Raw genomic sequence first — 14,524 nt, 5'->3', positions numbered from 1 at the left:
AAATCTGGTCAGATATAAATTAAAATAAAACAGTCAAACTAAATTTGGAAAGTAAGGATTGTGAGGGCAGTTTGAGAATCAGTTTGTATTACAGGATCCAACTGAGGTATTGGTTATGTAATAACTCATCAACAATCTATTGGAGAATATAGTTAGCAATGACAAAGTTGTTATCCTCACTGGCGGTCTATCAGTAAGACTCATTGTCCAAGTGATTCTCTACTGACTTAACTGGTGAGACAGTGAAGGCTCTCTCAGCTTCTAACTTTGTTTGTTTGGTACTTAGATTTGAGCCACACAAGCACTGGTTGGTCTGAAGTTGAATCATGTCCAAGGTATGAGTGAACTTGGAAAGCTTATCTCCGGAGTATGTTATTGAACAATGTCGATTAATGTGAAAGCCATAAGCAATGTTTGCAACATCAGATGTTGTGGTGATCTATCAAGTTAGCTTATAAAAGAAGGACTAATATATTAACAAACTCAAGTTGTGATGTGCCTAACATATACAGTTACGCATTTGAAATATGTACTGCTCTGAACTTGGGTTTTGGCCAAACCCACAGATTGGAACTGCTTAAACCTCACAGATATAGGCTCCAAAAATGATTGAGTAAGAGTCTATTAACAAAGAAGGGACTTTGCAATCTGGCTGGCTGAAAGGCTGAGTTGAAAAAGTTTAGATATTTGGCTCTGATGGACCAAAGCTGCTCCTTGGGCCATTGAATTTCAACAGGTATAAATAAGTGTTGGCTTGATCCCAAGGTGCTTTCTGTCAGATTAAACTTGGATGAAAAAAAAACCTGATTTCGTTGGCACTATGAACCTTGGAACTGGGCCAATTTCAAGCAACAGCATCTGAATTTTGTTTTTAACTCACTGTTCTCCGATCATCACTATAGATGTTCTTCTTGACCCAACATCCTCACCAGAAAAACTCCAGGATTTCACCCATGTCATTCTTTGTGAATAAGCTTTAACTATGATTGCCGGGAGTCACACAGTGCATCGCTGGAAAAGCACAGCAGGTCAGGCAGCATCCAAGAAGCAGAAGAATTGACGTTTCGGGCATAAGCTCTTCATCAGGAATGAGGCTTGTAGGCTAACGTGGCTGAGAGATAAATGGGAGGGGAGGTGGGGTTGGGGGGAAGGTAGCTGGGAATGCGATAGGTCGGTGGAGGTGGGGGTGAAGGTGATAGGTTGGAGAGGAGGGTGAAGCAGATAGGTGGAAAAGAAAGTGGATAGGCAGTACAGGTCATGAGGGTGGTGCTGCGTTGGAAATTTGGGATTAGGATAAGATGGGGGGAGGGGAAATGGATGATTGCTGGGAGACCATTCAATAGTGGAGGAATCAGACACAAGCTCAGGTCCATCTTTACCCCCTGATGTCCACATTTATCTCATCTTGAACATAAATCACATAGGGTCACAATATGCAACAGAAGTATTTCTTCCATATTGCTTCAGACCAAAACTTGTTGCTGACTCAACAGGGGCAGAAGATCAAAACTATTTGGACAGGAACTGTCACAAAGAGATTAGACATCTGGGGTTTGCACTCTTGTAAGAAAATGCCTGTCATTTACACACCATCTGCTCTTGATTTCACAGCCAAAATTGGAGATTTCCGAGTGGGAATTGGTGGGAGCCGAGATCTTAAGAGTAGGACCAGGCTCTTCGGTCTTTCAAGCATGGTCAAACAAATCACGGCTGATCTGATTGTACTGTCAACTCCACCAACCTGGCTCCATCCATTGCCTGTCACTCCCTTGCTTGTCAAAAATTTATCCAACCAAGCCTCAATATACTCAATGATCCCACCTCCACTCCTCCTGATAGAGAGCAGTTTCTTCCCTGCTGTTATCAGACTTCTGAATTGACCTCTAAATTTTAAATTCAATGCTGATCTCACTCTCTGTGCACCTTCTCTGCAGCAGTAAACATTGTATCCCTCGTCTTTTCTATCAACCTGATGCACTTTGCCTGTACTGCTCACAAAACAAATCTTTTCACTATACGTAGGTACATGTGACAATGTAAATCAAATCAAAAATAAAAAACTTCCACCTGCACATGACCCTCTAATGAAAAATGGGGTATCTCTTTAGTCCTGTAATAAAATACTGATCTCTTATTCTTCAAAGATGCCCTCTAGTTTAGTCTCTCCTATAAAAGAAAAAAATCCTCCTGATGTCTATGCTTTCAATTCCCTTCAAAAAGGTCCCAACACAGTTTTCTAAACTACACTGGACACAGACCCAACTTGTTAAACCTCTCTTCACAAGATAAGCTCTTAATCCCAGGAATGAATCAAGTAAACTTCTCTCAACGGCTTCGAACGTAATTATATCATTTTTCAAATAAGCAGACCAAAACCATGTGGCAGTCTTAACAAGGTGTACAGCTGCAATATAAACCTCCTGCTTCTCTGTTCCATTTCCCACGCAGTAAACAAGAACATTCCAATCGACTACCTTTCACTTGTGAAATGTATGCTAATGTTTTGTGATTCGTGTAAGAGGACAGTCAGATCCCTCTGTACCTCTGATTTGCCTGTACCTCGGAGTTCTACAATCTCTGTTTATTAAATGCTGTGCTAAATATGAATTCATCCCTGACCATTCTGTCTATAAGTGGTCAATGCATCAATGTGCAATTCCTTTCCAAAAGCCTCAATTTTTCTCTCATTCCTTTTTTTCCAGTTTTGTCTCTGATCTTAACTTGAAGACTGGAACCCTTGAAAATGGGCTTGATCACCAGGAGAATTTATTCTACTTGAAATGTTGGAAAGGTGCATATGTCTCATTTCATTACTGTCTTTTACAAACACCTTGGTTTGGTAGCTTTTCCTAAGCAAGTCCCAGGTGACTCCATTGATAAATGTGCTTCCCAATGCCCCCAAGCTTGAGCACTGGCCCGGGTAGAATTAACATTGGACTGGGACCCGTCACAGAATTTTCCATTACAGCTTCAGGACTGGCTTCTGGCTTCTGGCCAGTCCAAACCTCAGCCCCTGCCAATGGACTCAGTCCACCTGCATTTCTCTGCTTCCCTTCACCATCTCCCCCTCGGAATGATTTCAACCTTGCGTCTCAGACATTTTTGTTTGGCTAATATCATGCTTGATGGATGATATTGCTGAGGAATGGAACCCGGTGTGTGTTTTTCTTTTCTTCTTCAGCTTTTGGCAATGAGTGCTTTGAGGTCAGGTATTTCAATGGTTAGAAGCACACTACAAAGCTGGCTGCCTGTGTTCGAATGGGAATTCATTTGGAAATCCCGATCCACAAAAGAAATAACATAATGGAGCTGTTTTGATTCAAATAGATGGGGGTTTAAGGGGTTATTTTTTAGAGATATTTAACATTTTGAAGGAGTGGAACAACTCAGATGAAACCCAACTGAGTTTCCAGTATTTTATGGAAAATACACCATCATCATCTCAGCATATGAAATTAATGTGTCAAACAAGGAAAATGCAAATCTGCTGCTTCACGTACTTTGAAATAAGCCAAATATCTATCCATGTATGACTGCAAAGATCTCTGGTGTTTGTAGCACATCTACGAGGTGAATAATTGTCACAATAGACGTCACATTAATTGCTGAAGTTGACAAGCAGTTAGACATTTCTAAGACTTGGATTTAACAAACAATTGTCTCAACTCCAATCGACCTCTGGATTTTCTTTTTAAAAAGGCAGCAAAATCCCACTGCTTTGCACATGGAGTCCGGAAAGAGTTGTGTCAAATTGACAGATAGAGTATTGCAAATGTTTTGCAGCCGTACAGTGGGTCAGTAGTTAGCACTGCTGCCTCACAGCACGAGGGAATTCCAGTCCCAGGTGACTGTGTAGAGTTTGCGTATTCACCCCGTGTCTGCTTGGGTTTCCTCTGGGTGTCCTGGTTTCCTCCCACAATCCAAAGTTGTGCAGTTTAGGGTGGATGGGCCATGCTAAATTGTCCATAGTGTCCAGGGATGTGCAGGCTAGGTGGGATGGCCATGGGAATTGCAGGGTTACAGGGACTGAGTGGGATACTCTTTGGAGGGTTGGTGTGGATGCAATGGGCCAAATGGCCTGCTTCCACACTGCAGGTACTCCATGAGTTCATGCTGCATTGAGGGAAAACATTAAAAGACTCCAGACTGCCCAAAGTATTAAACATAAAGGTATCATGGTTGTCAGCCAGAAACGTACAAGCACTTAGCAAATGGCAAATATCCCTCAGCTAACAGCAAATAAACTTTGATTAATCTCAGATTTGCATGTAGACCACACTTGAGAATTGGTTTTAAATAGACATCTGCTGGCTAACTGTGGCTGAGGCCTCTGGTTGTACATGAACCACGCTGCAGATAATCAGTTAATTAGGATATAAAATCACTCTCACTGCCTTTTCAAAAAGTACTAATATTAGAGCGACAGTATATTCTGAATGCACATTTTCAAAAAATTTATGAATTCATTTTTGAGAAAAGGTGGGCAGCTGATGTTTTGATGGTGTCTGCATGTGCAAGTTAGTGTTTAACATTTGTTATGTGCTTATTAATTCGATAATTTTGGGGAGGCAATGGTCTAGTGGTATTATCACTGAACTATATATCCAGGTAATGCTCTGGGGACATGGTGGAATGTGAATGCAATAAAAATCTGGAATTAAGAGTCTAATGATTAGGGAATCTAATCTAATCTAATAAGCCACTTTGAAAATGGGCCTCACATCTCCCGTAATCAGGAATGTGCCTTCATTCATCTACGACTTGGATAAATACAGGAATATCCCAAGGTCGTATGGAAAACACATATCACTACAGGCCACCTTACAGCATGTGCTATCACACAATCTCCTTAAAGTTAGAATTCTAGCAGATCCATGGTGGCCCACTCCAATTCCCAGCTTCTTCCCCATATCAGTGCCTGATTTCACCTCCTGTCTTTGCTGTTCCTCCCTCACTGTTATTCAATTGTTTCTGATGCTCTAAGAAGTCTCTGATTACCATAGAAGCAGGAAGTGACATCACTAAGCTCTGCATGGAAGACAGTGCTGTCACTGATTGGGTGGCAAAGTGGAAGGCATTGGCATGACAAGCATAGTACCCAATCACAGCAGACCCCATTAATTCCAATAATCTTTATCAAATCCTGGTTTGATTAATATTGAGGACTAATGCACCCTTTTCAATTGTAAGCACATTTAATATGATTGGCTGCAAGCACTTTTGGGCATCAGCAACTTACTAGTATTCTGATTGGCCCACAACCCAATTGCATGAATGACTAGGAAAAGAGTGTGTAGCTGATTCCATAGCATTCCTGTTTACATCGTACCTAAAATAGTAAGGTCTTCCAAGTTCACAGACTCCCTACTGTGTGGAAGCAAGTCATTCAGCCCATCGAGTCTACACCGATCCTCTGAAAGCATCCCACCCCATCCCAGTAACCTTGCATCGCCCATGGCTAACCCACATGGCCTGCACTTCCTTGGACACTATGGGGCAAGTTAGCATGGCCAATCCATTCTAACCTGCATATCTTTGGATTGTGGGAGGAAACCGGAGCACCCGGAGGAAACCCATGCAGACACAGGGAGAACATGCAAACTCCACACAGACAGTTGCCTGAGGGTGGAATCGAACCCGGGTCCCTAGAGCTGTGAGGCAGCAGTGCTAATCCCCAGATGTTGCTTCACAGAATCATGCAGACATAAATATGATATAATGTCATAAGTGATTCATGTCTCACATGTCAACATTAAAGTAATAAAATATTCCAATGCACTACTTTGGAGTGTTATTTAGATTACCTACAGTATGGAATCAAGCCCTTCGACCCAACAAGGCCACACCAACGAGTAAACCACCCAGGCCTAGCCCCCTACCCTATATTTACCCCTGACTAACGAACCTAACATTATGGGCAATTTAGCATGGCCAACTCACCTGACCAGCATATCTTTGGATTGTGGGACATAATCCAAACCCACATAGACAAAGGGAGAATGTGCAAACAGTCACCCAAGGCTGGAATCGAACCGGGGTCCCTAGCACTGTGAGACAACAGTGCTAACCACTGTGCTGCCCCAAATAGTCGATAGCTAGAAATGTCAGTAATGTTTGATGTCAAACCACCCAACGAGATAAGAGCACAGAAAACTAGGAAGTTGGTCAAGGAGGTCAGCTTTGTAGGATATCTTAAAGGAGGAAAAAGAGATGGAGAGTTGAAAAGGATTAGGCAGGGAGTCCCAGTATTTCTGGCTGGGATGGCTGATGTAATAATACCACCGATAGTGGAATGATTAAAATCATGAATGTGCAACACAATCGAGTTAAAGGAGTGCAAATAGCTCAGAGAGTAATGGGTTGGAGGAGATGACATGAAGACGGAGGAGTGAAGCCATGGATGAATTTGAGAATGAAGTTGAGAATTTAAAAACCAGGCAATGTAGACGAGGAGCCAGTGCTGACCAGTTAGCATGTGGGTAATGGACAAACTTATGGGTTGCCTGTATTCGCCAGAGCTCAGCAGCTGTCCAGTAGCAACAGCACTACTGGGAGTGGTGGCCATTGCCGGTACTGCAAAGGGGCCTACAGAAGCACTGTGCCCAGCAAGGCAGATGGGTCAGGTGAGCGGGTCAGGCTGAGGATGGGATCACAGGCTGGATACGGAAAGGCCTTGGGTGAGTGGAGCCCTGGGGTGAATGGGGGTGTGGGGTTGGCAAGGCTCTGCAATGGGTCCAGGAGCCGGTTAAGGAGGTAACGCCCATAATCCGCCAACCGCTTACGCTGAGAGAATTGCGAGGATGAGCTCTTGGTACGGGCCTCTCCTGCTGCTGGTCAAATCCCGGTGCCAGAAGAGGGAAGAGGCCCTGGAGTGGGAACAAAAAAACAATTTGATGGCCTTAAACAGCCCACGAGCAGGGCAAGACTTCCGAAATTGGTAACGTCCAACCGGTGGTGAAACTATGGTGGAGTTGTGCACAGGCAGGAAGGCTGTCCACTGAATATTTTGAGCCATCCTTTGAATCCACCAGTTTGGGGGAAGGGGTTGGAGGGGGAGCGGAATTGTGAAATCCAGCCCAATACTTCTTGCGATTACAAACTCTCAATACCTACTCCCTCTGACTCCACAAAATGACAAGGCACAGACAATCTTTGAACCTCTGTCCTGCTGGTTCTTTTCTGTCAGTTGCATGGCTTTGAAACTTTTGATTAGTTTTATACCATGGTATTGGAATGGCCAAATAAAGTATGCTGACAGGGAAAAGCTTACTTTTAGACATGCCTCATTCAAAAACTTTCTGAAGATACATTGGAATGAAGAACATTATGTCCCACATATCATATAGGTATTATCGGATAGTGAGTGACTCACGGTTAGCAATCACTTGTCTCTCAATAGCTGCAATCAGACCTTACAGCAGAAAGGCTGTTTAAGCCATACCTTCTTGTGCCTCGTTCTGAGGTACAATATCAACCAGGGCGCAATGCATACTGAACAAAATTTGGGTGGCACAGCAGTTAGCACTGCTGCCTCACAGCGTCAGAGACCCAGGTTCAATTCCCACCTCAGGTGACTCTCTGTGTGGAGTTTGCACATTCTCCCTGTGTCTGCATACGTGTGCTCCGGTTTCCTCTCACAGTCCAAAAATGTGCAGGTTAGGTGAATTGGCCATGCTAAATTGCCCGTAGTGTTAGGTGTAGGGGAATGGGTCTGGGTGGGTGGCGTGTCGGTGTGGACTTGTTGGGCCGAAGGGCTTGTTTCCACACTGTAAGTAATCTAAAAACTTATGGAAACTGTTATAGGAAACTCACTTCCTTTAGCACTGTTTTTGCTGCAACCAGTAATCAGCAGCCAGTAGATAATTAATCACAGGCAAAAACAAAACAAGGTTCATACCACGGGATGACCCAGAAGCTGATAAAGATGGTTTCCATTTGAATACTGATCACCTGTTTGTGCTCAGCGCTGCTATCATTCAGCGCTCCTGATTGAAATTCCATGCAGTAGAAATTCCAATTGACAAACCTCATGAACAGATGTTTAATGTAGTCGTACTACTTTCCTGAATGTGTTATTTCTATGCAGGTAATAACCTGCTGAGAATAGATGATTTAATTTTCACAGTAAACTAGCACACTAGGAACGCAGAGCAAGTGCATTAAGACTTTGTATATGAAATATGCCAATTGCAATTCTTCGATTTCTGTTCCAATCCCACACACAAAGTCTAGAATTTCAATTCTGTTATTCCCGCTGCCTTTAGCAAGCAATCATCCTCGAATACAAAATAGGATTTCTTTGGTGCAATGCTACAATAAACAGTCACAATATTTTCATTGTGAAATCACAGTTAGCAAAGAGTCCTGGTGAGTTTCTGTGGTTTGGTGTGAGGATGTTCAGCCTACATCTGACACAAACGTAGGTACCAAAACTGGCAATGTTGAGGTGAGTCTGAGGGTTTACATCTGAGCTTCCCTTCCTGGGGTGTCAGCTATGGTTCGATTAACACTTGTCTGGAGAGAGATGCAGTGGTTTGTGTTGAGTGGTTCATCCCTCGTAGCTCTGTGACACGGGACTCTGTGCTCTATTGTCTGTTCCCCGGGACGCACACCGAGACAAACATCAACTGTGCTTGGAGGACCATCAACTCAGTGAGAGACGCTCTTTGGTCTGCCTGGAATTCATTGGCCTTCCACAGCAAGGAATTGACCTTAACCAAGTGTTAAAGACTGGCACGTTCCAAGGTCCAGGACTACGTGCTGAGGGACATACTAAAGCTGGGGGCAGCTGCTGCCAAGATACCATGTGGTAAGACCACTCTGAGGGATTCCTGCTGAAGGTAAATGGAGGTCCCTTCAGTTGCTGGATCTTCCTAGTGCCTCAAACACATGTAAATACTGTTTGGTTCAAGTGAGAGATGTCTTTGGTTGTTTGGATAGAGTCAAATTCCAATGTTTCTTTGATATGCAACTGTGTGGAACTGAACTGCATTTGTGACTATACTGTGTATATAAAAATATAACTTATATTAATAAAATATATGTTTGAAATATAAAAGACTCCACCTCCGGCAATTTCTGATTTTGTTGTAAATAATTCCTGGTACCTAGCATCATCGAGAAATGCCTTCAGATTAGTTGGAACTATTGAGAAAGTCAAACCCCAATGTTCATTTTCTTCTCTGTACACAAAAACTGTCTCCAGCAGGTTCTGAACTGCTTCAGTAACTATACACGCATATAAAAACATTCCTTTTTTATGAATAAAGTGCAAAACAATAAACTCCACCTCTGTATCCGAGGAGTTTTGAGGCACTAGCCTTAGGCTAGCACTGGAGTGTTGTGGTGAGAGATTGATTCAGTCAGAATTGCTGTTAAACCAAGCCTCTGCCTGTCCTCTGATGTGAAAGATTCCCATGTCAGTGTTCTGAGAATGTGCAGGGTAGCTGTCTCCCTGGTGGCCTGACCAATGAAGCATCACTGAGCCCACATCAACAAACTGGAAGATCTGGTCATTATCTCATCGTGTTTGTGGAAGCTCACTGAGCACAAATTGGTCACCAGCAGAGAGACAGTGGCTATGTTTCTGAGCACTTTATTTAATACATGTATCATAACCATGCTAACTGTTGACAGCAATGTGAAATAGCCACTGAAAGTGCTAATAAAGGGAAATAAAGCGAGCAATCTCATTTATGCAGCCTGCTGCGTAGGTGGTGTGATAAAACCACCTTTAGCACTGTAATGATCCATTAATAATATGGAATTTCCACGGTGTGTGGGTATATTGTACCTGGAACAGGCACAGTTTCGGATTCAACCCCTGACTTGAGTTAAAATAGTTGGGCATTGACTGGGTTCACTCCAGTTACTGCTGGTTGCTATTCACTGACCCCTGCTGGAAGGTCAATGTATAATGGCGATGATTTTATTTGGGCACAGTTGGGTTGAGTGATTACAAAGATACTCCAGATGAAACAACCATGTCAGTTTTATCTCTGAATAACTGTTGCTTAACTGCAGCTGGGGGACTACTGACACTCACAGAATTGTCATCCAGACTTTCAACACAGAAAACCAGGAAAAATGTTTTCTGTGGGAGCTAAGAGACCTCACTGCAGCTGCTCAGCAGGCACCTGTGGAAGCAATGGTCTAGTGGAATCATCGCTGGACTGTTAATCCAGCGATCCAGGTAATGTTCTGGGGAACAAGCTTGGAAAAGCTCAGTAAGTCTGTGGAGAGAGGTCAGAGTTAACATTTTGGGGTCTGGCCCCCCTTTCTGATATCTCTGCACAGATACTGCCAGACCTGCAGAGCTTTCCCAGCAATTTCTGGGTTTTTTTTTCCTGATTTACAGTATCCACAGGTCTTATAATGGTCTGGGGACATGTGTTTGAATCTCACCATGGTGCACAGTGGAATTTGAACTCAATACTTGAAAGATCTGGAAGTAAAAGTCTAATGATGATTGTTGATTGTCAGGAAAACCCATCTGGTTCACTCATGTCCTTACCCAGTCTGGTGACTCTGACTCTTAGCAACGTGGTTGTCTGTCAATAGCCCTTTCGGAGATTAGAGATGGGCAATAAATGTTGGCCTAGACAGTGGTGCCTACATCCCGTGAATGAATTAAAAAGAACTCTTGAAGCACATATCTCTAAGTACATCAAACAAAGTGCAAAGATGGACACAATCTCGTATTAGAGCATGACATTTATCAGTCACAGGCAGTCCAACGGAGTATGATATATTTATGATCGTTCCCCAACCCCACCAAACCTGCTGTGTCATTAGTTATGGGCATCAGTCAATGACCTGGCTCCCATTACACCATCAATTCTGTCCGGATGTCATGAGGGCATTTACTCAACAGAGTGCACTTGCACTGCAATGGGATTCAAACTATCACCAGAACTAACCACAGTACGTGCACAGTATTAAAGTGTAATGTTATAGGGCTGGGATTTTCAAGGATCCAGTGCTACTAATGAACTGTTCATGCTTCAGACTCAGGCTTTAACTCAAACCCTCTTTGATAATACTAGTGCCTTCAAATCCATCCCTGGATATTGTTACAAGCTACAGCACAGAAACTACAGTGTTTGTGTGTGTGTCTGTGTGTCTGTGAGTGAGTGTGTGTCTGAGTGAGTGTGTGTGTGTGTCTGTGAGTATGTGTCTGTGAATGAGTGTGTGTGAGTGTGTGTGTCTGTGAGTGAGTGTGTGTCTGTGTGTGTGTCTGTGAGTGAGTATGTGTCTGTGAGTGAGCGTGTGTCTGTGAGTGAGTGTGTGTGTGGCTGTGTGTGTGTGTGTGCGCGTGTATTGGTGGAATATTAGGGGCTTGTGTGCTGCACTTGTCAAATGGATGGTATGATCTCTCAGGGGACCTCTTACATGTGTTGGTATACATTTCTCCTACCTCCAGGCTTCCCCAATCCTCTGTGATATTAGGAGCCACGTTTTACTGAGAAATGCAGTTTCAGAGCCCAATCTGAGTGGATAGGGTGAATAATCAAGGTCTTTTCCCTGGAGCATCGGAGGTTGAGAAGTGACCTTCTAGAGGTTTGTAAGGGGCATGAATAGGGTAAATAGTTAAGGTCTTTTCCCTGAGGTTGGGGAGTCCAAAACTAGAGGGCACAGGGTTAGGGTGAGAGGGGAAAGATTTAAAAGGGACCTAAGGGGCAACTTCTTCACACAGAGGGTGGTACGTGTATGGAATGAGCTGCCAGAGGAAGTGGCTGGTATAATTGCAATATTTAAAAGGCATCTGGAAGGGTTTGGAGGAATATGGGCCAAATGCTGGCAAGTGGGACTAGATTAATTTAGGAGATCTGGTCAGAACGGACGAGTTGGACCAAAGGTCTGTTTCCACACTGTACAGTTCAGTTTATGATTCTAATGGGATATGCTGCTCGCAGTAACTAGTTCAATGGCACAGTAACTAGTTTTAATGACATGAAATCACCTTACTCTGTTACTCTGACCAAAAACACACACACTAAACTGCCAGTTTAAAACATAAACTGTACTTGCTTTTGTTCTTGGTGGTACAATTTAAACACACACACACACACAGAGTTAGACACACACACAGAGTTAAACACACACACAGATACACAGAGTTAAACACACACACACAGAGTTAAACACACACATACACACAGAGTTAAACACACACACACAGTTAAACACACACATACACAGTTAAACACACACATACACAGAGTTAAACACACACACCCATACACAGAGTTAAACACACACACACAGAGTTAAACACACACACACAGTTAAACACACACATACACAGAGTTAAACACACACACATACACAGAGTTAAACACACACAGAGTTAAACACACACACACATACACAGAGTTAAACACACACACACAGAGTTAAACACACACACAGAGTTAAACACACACATACACAGAGTTAAACACACAGAGTTAAACACACACACACATACACAGAGTTAAACACACACACACACAGTTAAACACACATACACAGAGTTAAACACACACACACACAGTTAAACACACACACAGAGTTAAACACACACAGAGTTAAACACACACACAGAGTTAAACACAGACACACAGAGTTATTGAAGGGCATGTAAGTTTCACTTCTGAGTTTAGCTGTATTCAGTACAAGTGAAAGCATAATTTTACTCACAGTCTCTCAGTATTCCTGGGTATTCCTCTCGGGACAGCCTTTAATCCCAAATGATGACAATCCACGTTGGATCCAGAGCAGACACAGCGACTGGGGCAGGCGTGGGTGCAAAATCCACAGAAGAGAAGGGTGAGCAGCACAGATCCTGGAAATCTGTCTTTAAATCTCGCCATTCGGGAGGATGCAGAAAGAATTGCAAGAGAGACTAGCACAGAGGGAGAGAAGGAGAGAGAGAGAGAGTTCAAAGACTGGGAGGTGGAACAGGAACAACTCCGTCAAAGTTTCAGCTTCCTCTCTTCACTTATCAGCTTGGGGAGGTGGGTGGATTGGGGGGGAGTTTTGCAGAGACAGGCGTGCAGAGCTCACACAGCCCTCGGTTATGCTGAGCTGCGGTGAGCGAGGATTTAATTCCTCCAGCACCTCATTTGCAGCAGAAACTCTTGCTCGGGCAGTGGATTTCCCAGTCCCTCGCTGCTTCAAGCAGCAAAAAGTCGTGTCACCGACCGTCTCCAACCTTCAGTCCTTCCCTCCGACCTCCCTTCACCCCAGAGACAGGAGCTCCAACACAGTCCCCACTGAAGAGCTTATTCCGAACAGTTTCCACTTAGGAGATTCTCCAGAGGAATGGGTGGGGGAGGAGGAGGAGATGCAGACACCAGAGCTTTTTATCCCCTCTCCTTACTGAACAGTATTCCTAATCTCCCTCTCTCCCACCCACCAGTTATTTAGAGAGAGAAAAAATTGGATTGGAAGTGGAGGGAATCAGAAATGACCGAAATCTCCAATCAAAGCCGCTGCACTCTCTCTTGAAGGGTTCAAACATCCATTAAATCCTTCAGTCCAAACCGACACCTCTGTCGCCAAACTGCTATGTGATCAATACCTTGAATCTTGCACAGATTTCTGTACAAGTTCTTCAAGCATACATGTCAGGGAGTGAGCTTCCTTCGCTTCAATCTTGCCTTTGTGTTTTTTCCCTGCTTGTTGTTAAACCCCTGGCGATGTTTCCTTATTCCTTCTGCTACTTCTGATTGTTATTAGGTTCTTGAAGTTACCTTTTACATTTCCCAGCTCTGCACACTGCTCTCTCTGTGTGTGTTGGGTTTTTTTTAGTTGCGATAAAAGTTCTTATCCTTGCCCTAAACTTCCAGCTGAACTTTTTTACTGGTTCACTCTTTGCTGATGTCAGCCAACATGTTAGAATAAAAGAGTTTTTTTTCTCTCACACACACACAGACAGATTTAACAGGCCCTCTCCCCTCTCACGGTCTTCTATAGTGCACGCTTGCATGCTGTCACACACAATTGATATGGAGCAAAAGGAGGCCATTCGACCCATCCTAACTGCACTGGCCCTCCACAGGGACCCGAGGGCAACCTTTTCACACAGAGGGTGGTGCATGTATGGAATGAGCTGCCAGAGGAAGTGGTGAAGGCTGGTACAATTACAGCATTTAAAAGGCATCTGGATGGGTATATGAATAGGAAGGGTTTAGAGGGATATGGGCCAAGTGCCAGCCAACCTTGGAAGCAGATCCTACGATGGCACAGGGGCAAATAATTTTTTTTTTCATTCACATGTGGGATATGGGCTCGGTCAGTGGGTCTGGAGTCACAAGCAGTCCAGACCAGATAAGGATTGTAGATTTTCTTCCCGAACAGACATTAGCAAAGCAGATGAGTTTTTCTGACAATTGACAATGGATTAACAGTCATCATTAGACATTAGATGCCAAGTTAGAAAGCCTACTGTGGCTCTCTGAAACTCAATCCCTGTTGCTTCCAAAGATTTTAGGCTCTCACAAACTCATCTTTCAATCTCCCTCATCCTCCAATCAGACAG

General features: G+C 43.6%; 1 protein-coding gene across 2 annotated transcripts in view; it reads right to left on the bottom strand.

Moving 5' to 3' along the window:
- The window catches only part of LOC132823328 (slit homolog 3 protein-like), a 699,246-nt gene extending 685,456 nt beyond the window's left edge, over positions 1–13,790 (bottom strand). Inside the window, exons 1-2 of one of the 2 annotated variants that reach the window (XM_060837019.1) lie at positions 13,565–13,790; positions 12,682–12,886 (exon numbers count right to left, since the gene is read on the bottom strand). In XM_060837019.1, coding sequence (XP_060693002.1) covers positions 12,682–12,854 — 173 coding nt within the window. In that variant the 5' untranslated portion in view covers positions 12,855–12,886; positions 13,565–13,790. The remainder of the gene's footprint in view (positions 1–12,681; positions 12,887–13,564) is intronic. The other variant, XM_060837020.1, reaches the window with a different exon arrangement.
- Positions 13,791–14,524: the final 734 nt, after the last annotated feature.

The sequence above is a fragment of the Hemiscyllium ocellatum genome, chromosome 16 (assembly GCF_020745735.1).
Source record: "Hemiscyllium ocellatum isolate sHemOce1 chromosome 16, sHemOce1.pat.X.cur, whole genome shotgun sequence".
Lineage (NCBI taxonomy): Eukaryota > Metazoa > Chordata > Chondrichthyes > Orectolobiformes > Hemiscylliidae > Hemiscyllium > Hemiscyllium ocellatum.
This window is presented reverse-complemented; position numbering and strand designations above follow the sequence as displayed.